The sequence below is a fragment of the Suillus paluster genome (assembly GCF_016628075.1).
Source record: "Suillus paluster strain FC165 chromosome Unknown EDB91scaffold_190, whole genome shotgun sequence".
Lineage (NCBI taxonomy): Eukaryota > Fungi > Basidiomycota > Agaricomycetes > Boletales > Suillaceae > Suillus > Suillus paluster.
In genome coordinates this window covers 36,537-54,646 of record NW_024537750.1, presented here as the reverse complement: position 1 = coordinate 54,646, position 18,110 = coordinate 36,537, and the positions used below count along the sequence as shown (strand labels likewise).

The 18,110-nt window shown below is 47.5% G+C and overlaps 7 protein-coding genes across 7 annotated transcripts; 5 read left to right on the top strand and 2 right to left on the bottom strand.

Annotated features, from left to right (window-relative positions):
* Nucleotides 1-201: 201 nt before the first annotated feature.
* Nucleotides 202-1,309, bottom strand: EDB91DRAFT_1256419 (uncharacterized protein; the record flags this gene model as incomplete). The annotated part of the gene is made up of 4 exons (XM_041324154.1): nt 202-580; nt 645-803; nt 984-1,084; nt 1,133-1,309. The coding sequence occupies 4 exons, from the start codon at nt 1,307-1,309 to the stop codon at nt 202-204; spliced, it is 816 nt and encodes a 271-aa protein (XP_041169396.1).
* Nucleotides 1,310-3,255: 1,946 nt separating this feature from the next.
* EDB91DRAFT_1040434 (uncharacterized protein) lies at nt 3,256-3,534 on the top strand (the record flags this gene model as incomplete). Its single annotated transcript, XM_041312874.1, has 1 exon — nt 3,256-3,534. A coding segment is annotated over one exon (279 nt), but the record flags the coding sequence as incomplete, so codon positions are not given.
* Nucleotides 3,535-3,712: 178 nt separating this feature from the next.
* Nucleotides 3,713-5,035, bottom strand: EDB91DRAFT_1088387 (uncharacterized protein; the record flags this gene model as incomplete). The annotated part of the gene is made up of 7 exons (XM_041316419.1): nt 3,713-3,757; nt 3,804-3,897; nt 3,936-4,001; nt 4,041-4,133; nt 4,198-4,346; nt 4,413-4,493; nt 4,550-5,035. 7 exons carry the CDS (start codon nt 5,033-5,035, stop codon nt 3,713-3,715), a joined length of 1,014 nt encoding a protein of 337 aa, XP_041169394.1.
* Nucleotides 5,036-5,353: 318 nt separating this feature from the next.
* EDB91DRAFT_1256417 (uncharacterized protein) lies at nt 5,354-7,123 on the top strand (the record flags this gene model as incomplete). The annotated part of the gene is made up of 11 exons (XM_041324153.1): nt 5,354-5,486; nt 5,538-5,725; nt 5,771-5,862; nt 5,920-6,030; nt 6,082-6,141; nt 6,190-6,358; nt 6,410-6,469; nt 6,517-6,561; nt 6,623-6,745; nt 6,793-6,896; nt 6,925-7,123. 11 exons carry the CDS (start codon nt 5,354-5,356, stop codon nt 7,121-7,123), a joined length of 1,284 nt encoding a protein of 427 aa, XP_041169393.1.
* Nucleotides 7,124-8,703: 1,580 nt separating this feature from the next.
* EDB91DRAFT_1256416 (uncharacterized protein) lies at nt 8,704-11,580 on the top strand (the record flags this gene model as incomplete). The annotated part of the gene is made up of 4 exons (XM_041324152.1): nt 8,704-9,193; nt 9,244-11,178; nt 11,228-11,515; nt 11,564-11,580. The coding sequence occupies 4 exons, from the start codon at nt 8,704-8,706 to the stop codon at nt 11,578-11,580; spliced, it is 2,730 nt and encodes a 909-aa protein (XP_041169392.1).
* Nucleotides 11,581-13,884: 2,304 nt separating this feature from the next.
* Nucleotides 13,885-15,530, top strand: EDB91DRAFT_1064312 (uncharacterized protein; the record flags this gene model as incomplete). Its single annotated transcript, XM_041314680.1, has 10 exons — nt 13,885-14,103; nt 14,187-14,249; nt 14,297-14,403; nt 14,452-14,550; nt 14,601-14,702; nt 14,751-14,968; nt 15,018-15,107; nt 15,137-15,214; nt 15,327-15,370; nt 15,423-15,530. The coding sequence occupies 10 exons, from the start codon at nt 13,885-13,887 to the stop codon at nt 15,528-15,530; spliced, it is 1,128 nt and encodes a 375-aa protein (XP_041169391.1).
* Nucleotides 15,531-16,288: 758 nt separating this feature from the next.
* Nucleotides 16,289-17,358, top strand: EDB91DRAFT_244736 (uncharacterized protein). Its single transcript, XM_041326585.1, has 2 exons — nt 16,289-16,730; nt 16,790-17,358. Exons 1-2 carry the CDS (start codon nt 16,494-16,496, stop codon nt 17,027-17,029), a joined length of 477 nt encoding a protein of 158 aa, XP_041169390.1. The 5' UTR covers nt 16,289-16,493; the 3' UTR covers nt 17,030-17,358.
* Nucleotides 17,359-18,110: the final 752 nt, after the last annotated feature.

Here is an 18,110-nt window from a genome sequence, read left to right as displayed (position 1 = left end):
GTGGGCAATGGCTAACTCGCTCTCGCAACGATCCAGCCAGCCGTCACAACGCGTCATCCCCTCCACCGTCATACAGTGGAGGGGAATTATCTTATCTTTATCTTCCGTTCCCTGTGGTTCACTTACACCGTCTATTCAACACGCTACTATGCTACACCACTTTCATCCATCGGAATGTCTCATCTGACACATTCAACCTTTCTACCTGACCTCCAGTAAGACCATCAAACCATCTGCCGTTGTATAGGGCCTTGGGTAATCCAGTGACCGGGTTCCGTACAGTCGTCGAATTTCCTGAGGCGTATCCTCTTCATTGGTTTGGAACCCTGGGGCACGAAAATTTTCATCATCCAAGACTCTCTGATTATCGATGATATTCAGTTCTCGCTCTATCCCGCTACGCCATGCCATGTTCTTGACCCGGAGCACACATTCAACGTCGTTTTCGATATCACTTTCTTCTGAACTCATACCCCTGTCTCCCAGCGTCTTGACTAGTTTTTGAAGCCACTGCCAAGCTGGTAGGTCGTCGTCCTCGCCATCTTTCTTCAGCTCAATAACTTGCTCCAGGACTTTTGCTCTGCGGAGATATTTCTATAGACGCATTAGTATCAAAGAGCCTTGAGATCATGCTGCGGACATACATTTCGCCGACTGAGTTTGTTTGACGAACCGACTTCAGATTTTCACCTCTTTTTGCATCAATCAACCTCTCCTCCACTTCTTCCGCAGTCTCCAAGCAGCCCTTTGCTGTAACCTTGGTTGGGCTGCTCTCCAGACCATCCGCATCCGCTTGTAGCGATCTTCGAGTATTGCCTTATAATAGGCATCCGACCTCCGGAACGGCCACTCCTCTTCTACACTCCTCTTTTTCAATTCTTCAAGGAGAATATCGAGAATTTTCGCATTCCAGGGGGTGTTAAAATCCGTTTTTGAGATCAAAGGCCAGATTCTGGGTGTTGGGGCCTGGGCCATCTTCGTACGAGTACGAGTACACATCTTCACGATCCGCCGGCTGGTGCACAATAAAATCTGCGTCTTGAGATATACTGAAGGTATCTTTGAGGAGACGCCGTATTTCACCCTACTTCATGCTTAGCATCAGCATATACGTCAAAAATTTAACTCTCACAAGAAGGAAGTCTCTTTCGTGGCTCAAATCTGCGGCCCTTTCTATCCTAATTTCATCATCCTGCTTCTTTTTCCTTCGAGGACTACGCTTCGTGGATGTCAAAATATCCTTATCGACGAGGATGCGTCTGAGTGCCGCCTCTATGCCTTTGGAGATCGCGTTTTCCATCGCAGACATAGGGTAGACGTCGTCAGGCTGAAATCGCTGTGGCTCTTGCTCAATTGTCGATGATCGTTCTCGATGCGTTTCCCATAGGCTCGTCAGCGTCCTGCTATGACGTGAGTTTAAAATGAGTTCCGACCGCTTAGTACTTACCTCTACTACAGATACCAGACGCATCTTGCGTGTTGTTCCACGTGCCTTCCTGATCTTTTTAATCGTCTCGAGGCACAGAGTCTTGAGCTGTGGTTTCTGGGGCGTGTGGGGTGGCTGTTGAGCGTTCCTTTGGGTGGGGTCTGTGCCGATTTCCGTGGCCGCATGCTATTGCCTACCATGTCTTGCAAAGCGCTGCTCCATGTTAGCGAGCTCGTTCTCTTTTTCTACCCTCATTTTTTCTATTTCTAGTTGTAGCCTTCGCTCCATTTCGGCAAAAATGGCTCTCTCGCGTTCTTCTAGCTGCTTGACATCATTAGTGATTCCCATGCTCAGTCGTTCTTCCCCACCTCTTGATTTTTTCTTGTATCTAAATCTGCGTTGTGTCGTGCCAGTTCTTCAGCCAACTACTTGCCATCATTAGTAATTCCTTGGTCAGTCAGTTCTTTCTCACCTCTTGGTCTTTTTTTGCACTTATTTTTGCTTCATGCTGTGCTAGTTCTTCAGCAATGTTCTTCCTCAGCAGTGCTTGCTGCTGCTCTTGCCATGTGTGAATTTCCTATTAACTTGTAAGCATGCATCTGACTGAATGCATCTGTTGCACTTACTTGCTTTTCCCGCTCTCGCTCTCTCAGAGCCTTTTCCCATCGCTCGTTGAAATTGCGCGTGTGGCGCTCATGCTCTTCTTCTGCAAGACGTCGTTGCTCCTCAATGTGGTCTTGAGCTTCTCGGCGTATCTGCCGGTATGATCAGCAGTGTATCCCCAATGAGCTTCTCATGCATACCACTTCAGTTTCCTCTATAATGTTGTTAATACGTTCTTGTTGTTCATACACAGTCTGGCAAAGTACCTGCGAATAGTCGACTTCCTGAATGCGACGCTTCCCAGATATCTGGATGGGTATCATGAGTCATGGAAGCTGATTCGTACTATCTACATACCACTTCCTCTCTGGCCCTCTTTTCGAGTTGCTCGAGTCGTGGTACACTGGTGGGAGGCTGACTGATGTCGAATTGCGGTACACTAGTGGGAGGCTGACTGATGTCGAGTCGCGGTACACTGGTGGGAGGCTGACTGATGTCGAATCGCGGTACGCTGGTGGGAGGCTGACTGAGAACATCCATGAAGTTGCCAGGACCCTTATCATCGTCTTCATCGCCACCAAATAAATCCGCGTCATGAGACGTTTGTACAGTCTTCTTGCTGAAACTCGGGATGCTGCATGTCGACGTCAATGTTATTGGCACTCATAGCGGGGAATAATTCATCAGTCAGTTTGCAAACATCATTCCTGGGTCTTTTTAAGTTTTGTGCATGTATTTTTGTCTTGATTCTTTTAGACGTCTTGTTGTATGAATGAACAACAGTTCCAACAGGTCCAGGCCCATCTCCATCGCTTTCAATTATCTTTTGCTCTATTCGCACTTACAATTATCTTGCTCTATTCGCTCTTACAATTACCTCGTACCATCACCCTTGACAACTAGCGCCGCAGGATTATCATTGCAGTATTGTCATGCTTCGGTTTGGCTCCCCGCTATTTTTTTCGTCAACTACATCCGAAACGATTATGGTTATTGTCTTTTGACTCAGCACGTGAAGTTATTAAAAGACAGATCGCTGCTATAGCCTGCTTCCATCGCCCGCTTTCATCGCCCGCATTCATCGCCCACCTCTTAGATTATTGCCTTGATCAAACTATAATCAGATGGTAAACACTCGCACATATATCCTTCCAATGTCTGCTGTAAGTTATCGCTTACTACCTCACACCCTTTATTTACCTTCAAATCAGACCCCGGAGCTTCACCTGCGGTGCAGGCTATATTCAGCATCGTGGACCAGACCCCGTCAGGTCACCATGTTGACGCGTTGCTCTGGCCGCTCATGCACTGCTCAGCGTTTTCCTGTTCCTGAAAGTCTTCTCGAGGAGGCTACCGTGCAGCCTTATGTTCACAACTGTTTCGTGAATGTGTGCGAAGGGAGACACATCCATCGATTCTGCATCTTCTTCAAGCGACATCTTCGTCTCCGAGCCAACGTGCTTCTTAGTACGGGTGATCATAAGTTCCGAGGCGATGCAGTGGTTATGAGGGTTGGAGTCAACTATCCCTCAGTTGTGAACATGCGAGGCAGAGATAATGCGCTTGCTGACTTTATAATTCACCAGTGAGTAAACTCGATGATCTATTGAGCCTACCATAACTATCTTTTCAGCTTTGCGCAAAGCATAAGTAGTCGTCCAAGAGCTAGGCTCCCATGCGATCTTACTCTTGTGAAACCCCTGAGTACTCGTACCAATTGTCGGTTAGCTGCAAGGTGTGGAGTAGTAGTATAATTTAAAGCATTGTTACATACCGAGTTTCTCAGCTGGACTGCAGATATATGCCAAACAAGATCCGTTCCATATAGAAAGCCATATTGTTGTAGTACAGTGCCACAATGATCTTGACTAAACATTCGAAAGCACCGGCTTGAACTGATACTGACGGGTTCTGGGTAGCTTTGCAGATGACTTGCATGATGTAGTTTCGCTCTCCCTGATGCGCGTCTTGACTAAACATTCGAAAGCACTGGCTTGAAACTGATACTGACGGGTTCTGGGTAGCTTCGCAGACGACTTGCATGATGTAGTTTCGCTCTCCCTGATGCGCGTAAAACTCGTGGCTACTAATCTTTGAATGCCAGCTTGATATAGAATGCATACAGCACGTAATAATGACGGAGACATCTAATGCAGTCGGGGTATCACTTCCTGGCCTTGCTCTTGCTCTTGCCTACAGCCATTTCTCCCACCTTTCGTCTCGCGCGTCCAGACATGTATTTCAGGCGTGTCATGATCAAATCGTTGACTGGCCACAAGTTGTTATAATTGTCAAGGTCTGGGAAGTTGTTGAGCGCCTGTCAGAGATGATTAGTTCATTGACAATATCGAGACTCAGAGAAACTGTTCACCTTGCCACGCACAACTTCCAATAGCGCAGGACTTTGGGCAGAAGCGTATTTTGTCGTGTCAAGGTGGTTGTCGATGAGACTATGCATAGACCTCTTAGGAATTCGCGAGTTAATTTGCAATACTAAGGGTACAATGACAATTTGCAAACCTTGAATTTTGCGTATGCCTTTGGATTCCAATCTAAAGCTTCACGAAGTGTGTAACCCCCACGCCCCGGACGCCCAGGTTCACCGGCAGGTTTAGGAATCTTTGAGTCTTCTGATGAACTCGCGCTCGAAGTTGAGGAGTCACTGTCTGAGAAAGAATCCGAAGTGCCTGAGGAATCTGAGGGTGAAGGCATTCGAGAATGAGAGTGCGTGGAAGTGACTTTCTTGGTGTATGGAGAGGTAGAGTGATCAGAATGCTTGCGCATCTGCTTCGCAAGCTTGAATTCAGGGGCGGGTGTAGACGACGAAGCCCTTGCAGTGGAAATGATACTAGCTTGAGGAACTAGGATTTCATCGGCGATAAGTGTAGTCGGGCGACGATTGGCATTGCCAAACAGCTCTAGCTGGTCCGTGAGCATTGGGGGAAGAGGTGGTGGAGCACCAGGCTCCGAGTCATAGAAAGGTGGAACAATGGTAGTACTGCGCATTATAGAGAAAGAACCGAGTAGCTACCTGGAACTTAAGGACGGTTCATGAGAGTAAAGTATTCAACAGATTACCATATTGAGCGAAAACAATAAGGGGCTTCGAAAATGGTAACCAAGAATAGCGCTTGTAAAGAATAATAATAAGAATAATAGGGCCATAGAGAAGAATAAGAAGAATAGCACACAAATGGCGTCGACGATGACTAGAAGTTACCATGGAATCAAACAAATACAGTAACAATACAAAAGTATTTGAAAACAAATGAGAAGTACAGATAAATACGTTGTGAGCGGGCGACTACAGCGGATTATATCATAATGTCTTTCCTTGCATTGTTCAACAAGTCAGCGCAGCCACTGCGTTACAAGCTGCTCACCCGTTTAACTGCCTATAATGGCTCTATCCATGCACTTGCGATTTCTAATGATGGACACCTGCTTGCATGCGGTGGTAAGAAAGAAGAAACTCGGTCATAGACAGGGCTAACAAACAAACAAACAGGAACCGAGGGAATCAAACTCTGGGATATCACATCGCGGAAAGAACTCACATCTTCGTCCAATCATCATGAATCAAGGGGAACAGTCAGTTGCGCAATTTGGGCCACGACTATGAAAACCACGGCAGAAACCCTCTGCTATGGAACAGGCCTGGGTTATATTGTATGTTTGCGACGCAGTCTCACAGATGTAAGCGCCTAGGTTTGCTGTTCGACCGTCCATTGACGCCAACAGGAAAAATTCCAGGAAATATGTGCCAGGAGACTGGGATCGGGTTTTGAGATCACATGCTTGTCATGGCGTTCAACTTCCTCTGACAGCAACCTGTGAATTGTAGTCGGAACTAGAGACAAAATGGTTCAGGTTCTGACGCTCAATACAAGCTCGCAGCTCCAGCCTGTCTTCGCAGTGCGACTTGAAAATACGGTGCCCAAGTCGGTAGCGTTCGCAGATAACCGGAGCATCTATGTGTTCGGGCTCTATGATGGCAACTTGTCAGTCCTTCCACTGCATACTTTCATTGCCTGATGCTGAGAGCCGAACAGCATGAAACTGAAGGATGAAGATGGCGACATAGTGCAAGAAATTAGCTGCAAATCAGTGATGTGAGAAACTACCGCTCTCGACCTGGGCGCGTTACTGACATTATATAGTGGTCATGCTGCGGTGTACTCCAAGCGGGGCGTGTTCGTTGTTGATAATGCAACAGACGGGTTTACATTATATCGCCTTGAAGGTGATGGTGAGCCTGTTCGAACGTTTGCAACTGGTTTGCCAAGCGTATCGGTCCCGAAGCAAGTGGCATTCGGGGAAGACGGCAAGGTAGTTGTGGGAGGAAGTGACCATGGGCTAGTATATATATTTGATCGGAAGACAGGGGAGACACTTCAAACCCTCCACCACGCGGACACTGGCCTTGTGCAAACAATATCTGTAAGTATTAAGACTAGTCGGAAAAAAATGTCACTGACCTGGTTTAGGCACGCGATCTCAATGGCCGCTGCACAATTGCCAGCACTTCGCCCGTGCTAGGGCACAGGGAAAACTACAATCAAGATATGGGCGTATGACTACGCAGTGCCGAAGGTATCCAAGGCGCCCTCAGGGGATTACTGGTCCCTGTCGCACATACTGGTTATGTTGACACGACTACTGGCACTGCTATCTATGAGCGTCTTCCTGCTGATAAATTATAGAGACAGCTTTTTGGTAAGTGGGCCAGTTGGTCAGCAGGGATCTAACTGACGCACCTTCAGGATAGCGCACTGAACCGTGTACATGGGTACATGACTTCGGCAACAATGATTAATGTGGCTGATGACTTTTCACAGCGTGTCCAAGCTGCCATGATATTTGACGAGTATGTAGATATCCAGAAGGACGATAAGGAAGGGCCTGACCGAAGGATACGTCAAAAATGACATTATGATGCTCCGGGAATTAGTGGCAAAGATCATGGAGCTAGCTCAAGAAGCGGATGGAGCGATCGACAAAGATGACCATAGGGGCAAGCGCGATACTGATTACCCGCGAGCAGCAAAAGGAGATGAAGAGACGAAGGACCTATCTCTCATCCAGTACATGTAGCACGCTAGTTGAACATAGACATAGGTTTTGCATTATGCCCTCCACCGCATTGGTAGATGGACTGAGTCAATTCCACCTCCACTGTATGTACAGGTGGAGGGGATGACAGATGTTAATGGCTGGATCGTTTAACGGTTGGTCAATGGGGTTGGATTTTAACAAACGACTTGGTTACCTGACGTAGAAGACAGGGCCAACGTGATCCAAGGGGTCGCAATAAGCGAAAGCGAGTTGGATGACGTGTGTTGACTGGCTGGACTTGTTGGTTGATTAATGGGATAGGAGACACGACAGTACATACCGTCGTGCTCCGAAGATAGGAACGATGAACTCGATGAGCACGACAGTACATACTGTCGTGCTTCAAGGATGGGGACAATGAGCAGCTCGAAAGTACAAAGGATGAACTCAATGAGCATGACAGTACATAGTGTCGTGCTTCGAGGATGGGGACGATGAGCAGCTCGAAAGTACAAAGGATGAACTCAATGAGCACGACAGTACATACTGTCGTGCTCCGAGGATGGGGACGATGAGCAGAGTACAAAGTTCAAACTGTCAAGCAGTCAATGTCAATGTTATGTAACAATTTCCTAATATGGGTGTTTGTGATTGTTGGGCGCTTTCGTTGCCAAAGTTCTAAGTCCTATGGAACTTAGTAACTATTACTCTAGGAGGTTCGACGGTTTGTACTGTCGAGCTCCCATTCTCCTTGTCGAAAACGACCCTTCCTCACCTTCTTCCAGGGCATGACTGTATGTACAGTCATGCCCTGCATTAACTCCTCTTTTATCGTCTCGTCGCAGCAACCTTTCACGACCTTCTCCAGGGCATGACTGTATGTACGGTCGTGCCCGGTATTCTCTACTTTCATCCCCACTGCCAATGTCCTAACTCTAAGTCGACATCCTGTCGCTTCCTGGTTCGACTGTCCATGGCAGCCCTATTCTCACTCAGTCGTGCCACCCGGCGTTCTCTGGCTCCATCACCATCGTCAACATCCCAACTCCAAGGTTAACTCAAGTTCTTTACTTCACATCTCAAGCCACATAGTTAAAATTCTGTTGTTAATTTTAATTTTTAATTTTCTCCACTCATCCCAAGTCACAGTGGCATTGTTTTGTTTGCCTCCGCTTGTCTCAATCCACACAGGCCACAGACCACCACAGACCACACCCCATATTGTTGCCACTGATATGGTAATTGTTTGTTGAAACTCCGCTACGTCTATATTAGACGCACCAAACCTTCTCCCATTTCGTTACCTTCTTCCTCATCTAACGTAACGGTTTGTACTGTTGCGGTAGTCTTGACTGCGATATTCTTAACGTCTCTGACCTAACGTAACGGTTTGTACTGTTGCAGTAGTAGTCTTGACTGTGATACTCTGCGTCTGCGATATTCTCAACAACTGCACTGCGATATTCTCAACAACTGCACTGCGATATTCTCAACGACTGCACTGCGATATTCTCAATGACTGCGATATACTCAACGTCTCTGATCTTGACCTAACGTAACGGTTTGTACTGTTGCGGTAGTAGTCTTGACTGTGATACTCTTTGCGTCTCCTCACATCCATGAGTAACAATCTCCGTGTCATCGTCCGTGATGGGCAGGTTTATACCTCTCTCACCGCACACTCCCTTCCTGACGTCATACCTCATGAGCCTCCTTGGGATCCTCACGAAGACTATGATAGTTCTCCTGACGATAGTAATACACCACTCACCACTCGCTGGGTGTACGGAACTTGTCCGTGGTTTCCCCTGGTACCTTTGAATCCTAGCTTTGATGGGCCAATCTTTGGATGCCTCAACCACTCCAGGTTTTCCCTCATTACAGAGGTAGATACATCGGGAAGGCACATTCTCCACCACGATATTCGGGCAAAATGGGTCGAGTTAGAGCAGAAACTGCTCTGGTGCCAGGAACATTTGGGTGCTGGATTATTGATTCCATGGGGGACTAAACTTCCACGCCCTCCGACTTCCTATGGGTACCAACGGTGGCATACAGATGCTAACCTTGCTAAAAAGGTTGCAATAAGGTCGCGCGATGCATTTCTATGTAAGTCAACCAGTTTATTCATCGTTCGTGATTGCCTGACGGATTTCCAGTAATTGCCGCCACCTGCTCGTGGTACATCATGACGCGTCGATACCAAGGTGCCAATCAGTGGACGGCTATCTTAACGAGTAACCCCCAACATCCCATACCCGCTGAATGGGTTCTTGAGTTGTCGCGCTCATTCGTTGGAGATCTGACGACAAATGTGCCACGTACAGGAGCCTTGATCTCTTCCATTCACTGTCCTTGGCAAGTTCAATTGCCCATGTTTGAGAAATTCTCGCTTCCAATTTGGGTCCGCGTTTCTGGGGATACTTCTGCCGCCGTTGATTTTACCTTGCGTCATTATATCCCGTCTCCGGCAGCTATCACCCATGTGACCGAGGAAGTCCAACGCAAGGAGACGCCTGACACTTGGGGTCAGCTGGACGAAAGTGCGTGGGGTCAACCAGACGATAGTGCGTGGGGTCGACCAGAGGACAACACTCAGAGTGTCCTTAACTGGGACGATAGCGCCCTTGGATGGGGTGAGAACAGTGGGGCACAGCCCGTGTCTGATGTTCCCGAGGCACATGCGGACTCTCTGTTCCCGGTCTCCCAACCCCACTCTAGACAGAAGCGAGGAGAAGACTTCAAGGCATTCTTTGCACGGCGCCGTCAGGAGAACAAGAGGAAAGAGGAGACGGAGACACCAGCTCAACGGCAGTCGCGTCAGAGCCGTGAGCGGGCAGCCATGAACCACGGCATTCCTGGCAAATCCAGCACAGTTGTGGTGTTTGAATGGCAACCTAATGACGAGTTTGGCAGCTTTCATCAACGCATCCGTCTCACAAAGGCTGAGATACCAATGACTTGGATGTCGTATAGCAAGTCTACCAGGGTATACGACTCGTTCCGTAATGAGTGGGATTTGTGCGATGCATTGGATCTTACCAGCGTTCCCGATGGCGATTGGGAGGAAGATGATTTCCCGCCTGCGTCTGCTCCTTCTGAACCTACCCCTGCTCCCCCTGCCCCTGCCCCACCCTTGTCCAGTTTCTTGAAAGACATCGAAGCCTACTTCGGTCATTATGAGGTTGCACCCTCAACGCAGTACACTCGTAGTGTTGAGCGATTTGTCTCCATTTTGCACTTTCATCTCGGATATTGTCTTGCAGCATCCACCACTACACCCCGAGGCAGATCGACTACATTCGATGATTGGACTCGCAAGACACAGTGGACTCACTTAACCAGACTCATCGGCGACAACCCCACGGATATCACGTCAATTCCAGACGCACAGAAGCATGTCATCACATGTTTTATAGGTTACCTCGTCACGCTCCCTCAATCTCAGTTGTCAGACATCCCGCCCGATCTCTGGGATCTAGGACCTGACTCGTCCCTGTCAGTCTCAAATGCACACATTCGAGTTTCCTATGTGCAACAACCCAAGCAGCGGCTCTACATCATCGAGTCACTGTCGTCAAATCTGGTGCCCTGGAAACTGGCGGTTCCCGACGCTATCACGGCTGTGATGTGCCTCCGGCGTGACTGGGGCTCGGATATCACCAAGATCACGTATAACCTCCTTGAAAAAGGAATCGCTATAAAGACGTTGCAGCCAATCTCAGTTCCACCTGACGCTCGACGCCCACCTACGGAACTCCATACATACTCGCTCGGACACGTCTTCCCCCCCGAGGATCGCAGACTCGCCCATTTTAGGCCTGTTTTTGCTGACTACATCGTGTACAAGCAGCACCGTCACGAGTTCATGAACCAGCCTCGCGCAAGAGCGGCACTTCTTCATGGTGGCCTCATATGGCGGCTGGCTTTACATAGTCTTGGGTTCGATGTTCTCCCCTCCGTTCTCGATGGCATTTCGCAGGAAGCGGTACCGTTTGGCCTCATGCTGGACATTAATGGCCAGACTTATTTCGATGATGAGCTGTCAGAAGAGGAGGTAGATTTCATGTGCGGGACGTATTATCTGCATACCAGTAAGTTTCTCTTGTTTACATCGACAGAGGCGCTTATGTTTGAATCTAGACGACGGGAATGTTGAAATCGTCTCCTGGTGGCCCAGGCCCCAGGCCTGGGCTGCCTCAGGACTAAACGTGGGGTTCTGGTCCAGTCAATGCGAATTTTGGTTCCAGTCACGCCTGGACAACATTCGACGGGGTGTTTCACGTGAGCGACATACATTCACTGATGATGCAAACGGTCCAATGACTGGCTCGAAGTGGAAAGGCTCACTCAAATTCAATGCAGGCACCAACAAAATGATGAAAAACGTCGACGCGGCGTCTTGCAGTTTTCTTGCCACCAAAGCAAGTGGTAAGAATAAATTGGTTGTTACTTGTGCGTCTCTAATCTCCTGCTCAGCTTTTACAGAGAATTAGCACTAGGCACTAGCACTAGCCTGTATACAAGTTGAAATGATTTTGTAAGTACATTCATTCACCTCGAGAAATCACCGGTGTCTGACTACTGTCAAACAGGGTTGATTTTCGGTTTCACTCTACTACATTCGTGTACATGTACAATATATAAGCTGTCCACCCCGTCATGCTATCGTTGGTCTGTACCAGTTGAATAAGAGTGTGTTAATGCGTTTTTCTAAGTTCTAGCTCGTCTGGTCCCCTAATATATTTCGCATCTCAAACTCAAGTGGGCGATGACGTTGTAAGTGGGCGATGATTCAGCCGTGAGTGGGCGATCGTCGGGCGATCGGTTTTATCTGGAGATAAAACTTGATGATTTATTTTCACGTTTTATTGTCAGGGGGTACTTTGAATTTTAACGCCCGTCTAAGCGACGGTCTAAACTTCATACATGAGCAGATGTTCAGTCACGTGCTAAAATTGAAGTTTTTTCGAGTCTTAAATGTGAAGTTTCATTTCAAAGTTTATGCCAGCATTAAAGATATATTTATATTTCTTATTGTCATTGACATTCAGACAGTAAGAAAATGTTCGCTGATACTTTATATTTCTCTTGTCGTGAAAGACCTCTTTAACATTTGAAATTTTACATCCGCTAAGACGACAACCTAAATATTAAGTATTATCTTGACATTTCGCACGACATTCAAACCAGTCTTAAATATTCGAATCCCCGATGTGAAACAACTCCTTCGAGTGTTCTGAGCGATTCGCCTGTGCTGGCCTCCAAGACTTTCAGCTTGTCGGCGCCCGTCGCAACAACCGTGCCATCCAGCGAGTAGCAAACTGCCCACACCCAATCGTCCGCGATTTTCCATGCTGTCTCAAATGGTCCGATGACTGTCTTGACTCTCCCCGCTCTTAGCTTGACGTTCCACAAACTGTCCCATCCAAGGGTTCGCTCAGTACTACCTCGCCGTCTAGACTCCAGCAGATAGAACACACTCCCTCTGTGTGCCCCGTCATTCTTTGATGACCTTGCCCATGTCAATGTTCCACAAACTCACTGCGCCATCCAAACCCCCGCTTGCTACTGTCTTACCGCCCAGCGACAGTGCTATGGCGCACAGTTTTCCACTTCCTTCGTTCTCCAAGGCTTCCAAATCCTACCTTTCACCCTCCAAGTTCCAGATTCGGATATCCCATGAGCAGATAATGATCCGCCGTTTACCGGGCAGGCACAGGATGCCATAGGCCCAACCGGCGTGTCCTTGCATCTTTTGGTGAGGCTTTGTCGTTAATTTATCGTTCTTTGCAGGGGCTCGTGAAGATAGGATGTTGGTTGGTGGATTTCACCTGATGGGTGTGGTACAATTTCAGCTCTTATTCATCAAACGAATACCGTCACTTACTCGCAGGTACTTGATTTGTTCGCAGAATTAACACGCGCAGGGTGAATGAAATCTGTTACAGAATAAATGTTTTGTTCAATGCTCGGTAGAGCTAGAGGGAGATTCCAGTTCAAGTCCTCTGCATGTCTTCATGCTGTTCACTCCAGAGCTTGTGCACGGGCTGTGCAGATCGAGCGCCAAAGTCTCGTTTTCTGACAACATTTAATTGGCAGTTTATTCGTCGACATCAACATCAACATTTCAACATCGCATCTGGTAGTCTTGCTATCAAGCAAGCCCGCATTCCTGCGTTTCTTCACTCTTCGTTCAAGTTCGCATTCCGCCCCGAAAACTGCAATCTCCTTATGGGCTCTGGCAGCATTGCGTCTCTCGAGCTCTTCAGCCTTGAGTTCGGCCCTGGTCTTTGCGTTGCTCTTCTCCCTGGGCGTAAACGCAGGTTTTGACGCATGGCAAGATCGAGTACCGCTTGAATGGTAGAAGGGATATTGACTGCCGCATCAATAAATGTATATATGGGCCTACGCACCAACACAACGACGTATACTTACTCACGAGGGTTATCACCTGCTGGTGCGATGCCTGTTTCACCACGTGTCTTGCTGCTTAGGCTTCAGATCCTTCAAATTCACATCTTCACAATGTGGACCATGATGATCGCAGATGTGAATTCTCTCTTTTGGGACCGTCGTACACTGCCACGGAGTTAAAGAGACAGTAACCTCAGGATCTTCTCCTATTTCTTAGTGACACGGATCTGAGGGCTGTATACGATCAGGTATTACCTCAGTATAGCCTTTGAACCACATGCTTCCCCTGTGTCCACACATATGCCCTGCAGATAAGTTATATTGCTTATAAGTGAGTGGTGCAATCGAACACCACATCCGTTAACTTATCCTCAAGGACAGTTATGCCACTCCCACTCTGGCTGCAACGTGTTATAGGACAAAACACGGTCTTCATACGTTATGGTCCGATAGCGATCTTGGCAGGCATCTTTGCCTTACTCGCCGGGATCTCTGTTTTTCTTACACAGGTTTATCTGAACGCAAACTTCAGATCCCAAGTAAACGTGCGCAATATCACATTGAATATTTTCCATGTCAGTGGATCCCCTGGTGTAAGTCTTGTATTTATGAGATTTCAGTGGATTCACGCTAACTACCGAAGCACAGCTTATATTGTGAATATGCTGTTCTTATCGACAAGCAGAATCTGACATATTTTAGGCTCGCTGACATGTTCTCGATCGACATGAATGGGCAGATATTGTCTGTGAGTATCATTTTGATATTCGTCCATTTGTCTCTGAGGACCTTTAGGTTCACTGGTCTCTTGTTGGCGCTTGCGGATGGCAGTTCACAGGATCGTCAAACGATGATTGTGTTCAAAATCAATTTGTCAACAACATCGCCCTGTATCTGAATGAGTGAGCGGTCATTCACGTTTTTGAGCTCGATCTTACATCGTCTATTAGGAATGCCACTGTAAATTGGAACGCAACAACGCCAATAGGCACTTTTGATGCATCAACAGTCCAAAATCCGCCACCAGTGGCATACATACCAGGAAGAGAGTGAGCTTTCATTCACATTTGCGCTGAATGTTGATTCGAGCATCCTCAAGGAAATTACCAGCACATGAATATAATACAGATTTGTCTATGGACCCCTTTCTTCCGTATACGCTACAAAAGCAAGTATCAACTCTTTACTACCCATTCGATGAGTAAGGGCATTGATACTTCTTCTTATTGGCGATATTGACTCCTTTCAGGCACTCTGCATACGTATCGCTCTTGACTATTGACACTGACAGCAATACATCACTGCCGATATCTGGCGTGATTGGATATGGAAGTATGGTGAATTGGATCGGTACCAGTGCGTTTTACCCGACTACAGTAGGGGACGAGACATTATATCCATTAGCCCTAACCGTCAAGCGACAAAAAATGGTCAAGGCATTCGCCCTCGTCCTGGTTGTTACAAACTGTGAGAGTCACCTAGCGTGTATGGTCGGCTTGTTCTAACCGGGCTATAGGGGCCCTCTCTGTTACTATTTTATGGATGACAATCCTGGTGCTATTCCGTGCAAACGTTAATGATGGCCTGATCTTGGCATCCACAACAGGTGCAGTGCAAGCCGCAGAAAATTGACAGATGCGCCACTGACATCATCTTTCAGTCCTTTTGCCCTTCCACAGATCAGGGCCAGTATGCCGGATTCTCCGCCATTCGGTAAGTAGCTCCTGCCTGTGTATTTGGTCACTAACCAAAATTAATAAGGCGCTTTCATCGGTATCTCGAGAGTCAAGTTGTTTTGGAAAGCGCAGCTGATGCATGATTCTAGATATCGCTGGTTACTTCATGAATGTCTGTCTCGTCAGCATCTGCGTAAGTCTACGTACACACCGCTTTCACAGCAATTTTTTCACACCTTCTGTAGACTTCAATTCTCCTCTTTTCGCAATTACAGTACCGTTACCGGCCAGGCGCAACATCAGAGGGACTTCCGCCATCACAGCGAGCCGTTTTCATTGTCGGCGCAGAATGAATGGGTCGCGGAGCTCCACAAGCGCACATGCAAGTCTGCTTATTGTATGTCGCGTGTAAGATGAATGGGACCATGAACACTTCAAGCTTGTACTACAATGTGTTTCTATAATAAATGACCGCCCCCTGACTGTCAGTGAGTTGCCACCATTCTGGGAGGCCTTGCTTTTAATATCCTGTTATCGTCCTTCGCCCAATGGCTTTTGATCGAGTTGCCGCGAGCATCACATCTCTCACGCTGTCGCATTGATGATGGTGCTCACCGCTTTTCGCGTTCCATCACAAACATTACTATAATAGGACGACCATGACTGCCTCATCGTTGGACTTGGCAAGCATCCCTGGTTCTGCATACAAAATATATGCCACAGCCTACTGACAATATCCTAACACGTTTTCATTGACAGCAGGAGTTAATTGGCAGTGCGGTAATCATGTCCTCAACGACAAAGTAGGATCTCGTTTATTTCCACTTTCCATTACGCTGAGGTTCATCAGTTCTGCTTGAAGTTGTTATTTTAGTAGGTTATGACAGAGCGGGAGCTGTAAGAAGTAAATCTCAGTCTATTGGACTCTAAGAAGTAACTAGTAACGAGTTAGTAAAGTAAGTGTCTAATATCAATGAATACTCACATCTCAGTCTATTGCACTGAGATGTCTGCTCGTCTTCGTCCATCTTTTATACTACGATACGCTAATACTATGTTACCGGGTCCGTTATGTACCTGTGTATGCTGACCAATAGTCCATGGTCCGTATCACTGCTAATCCTGACAGGCCTGACCGATAATGCTGTGTACTGCGCTCGTATCTCGCTCATTCGTATCCTCTGATTCCAACAGCTATTCACTCGAGAGCTGCAGCATTTTGCCTCCTGAACTTAACGGCCATCGAATCGATAACAGTGAGCCGCCATCAGCAGCACATCCATAGTTAATTGTATTCATTTTCACGGATTGCAGCAATGATGTCTGAGTTAACAGTCCTGTCGCGCATTCTGCCTACAAACTTCATGAGCACTATGGCTGGAATTGGGGACCAGAGCGGATCCTTTCGCATCTACTTTCAGAATGAAGACTACAAGATCTGTGAAATCGTGACAAGTACCTTGGGCTATCCTATGCAACCAATCGGCAACGGTGCGCCCGTTGCCCGTGTCGGAACACCCATCGCAGCCTTGATGTGGGACAACTTCCGTGAAGTGCGAGCTTTCGGGGTCAGCCGTTTTGTGCTATCATCATTCTCACTTCTCCAAAACAGATTCGCGTATATTACATTACTACAGCGAATAATGTGCAGGAGTTGGTCTATAGTGATCGCGGTAGTCCGACCACATGGCAAAAAGGTGCCGTCGTTGGCACTGCAGTCAAGGACTCCGCGTGTTTGTATGCACAAATTCAACCGGGATCCCTCAGGATCGGGTTTCAGGCGTCCAGTGATCCCCAGACTATCACAGAAGCTTATACCACCGAGGCCGGGTGGACGACTCGTGTCTTATAAATTGGGAGATAATGTCTGGGTTCGTTGGCTACAATGCCCAGGAAACAAGTATATACGATCAGGTTACCAGCTTTTGGAAGATTTATCAGTGCTAGTGCAGATGATGTTGTGTTGAACATGTTATGACCAGAGGAAGGCACCACGAATGTCATCGAACTCTTCATCAAAGACAGCACGGTTTGTTTCAAATTCCTGCAGTTTATCATAATTCACGGTTTCGCATTTTCTGGCATCTGACGAAAGGAATGCTAAACATGCGGCCCGCTGCTTTGGGGGGATGCCTGGAAGAACGAAAGAATTGGAGGAGCGTCGACCATAGCACTGTCGTCGGACGGCAAGAAATAGCAAGCCAGAGTTGGGCGGCGCAGTAACATTGTGAGATATTGACACAGGCAATGTTATAAAAAGATAGACGGGGAACACAAGGGAAGTCACTGGTGTCTTTTTGCTCGAGTCCAGACGGAGGGTGAGTGCCGAGCAGCGACTGGGTCCTGTGATACAATATTCAGTGTCGGGAATGTCGAGAACGGAGAGACAACCCTTCAAGGGCCAAGATATCAAGTTAAGGAATGACGGCTATATTTCCGTGTCAACAGTTTTCTACTCACCCAATGGCACAATGGTTGTAACTGGCGGGGACAAGCTGAAAATCTCTGAAAATCTAGCATGGACTTAGCATGTAAAGACTTCTTATCGCCGGCGTTTTCCATATCAGGAAATTCAACACAGCCACCGCCACCTGGACCGCAACCGCTGTTCTCGACGGCCACGTCTCCGAATGAGCGCAACTCATAGAACCTAGAAACTAATCATCCCATCGGACCACCCCTCCACCATGAAAATATGGTGAGATGCGTGAACCTTTTCTGCGGATGGAAAGTCCCTCGCCAACTGGCTGCAATGACAACCACATTTACACATGGAATGTCTCTGCTATTGTCAGCATCAACATCGGCCAATGACTCGTCACTCCTATCAGCTTGCCAGCACTTTCCACAACGTCCGAGAGGAAGTCGACGCAGCTATTCACGAGAACTCCGCACTTCTTGACCCTGAGATGTCTCTTCGTGACTAGATAAAC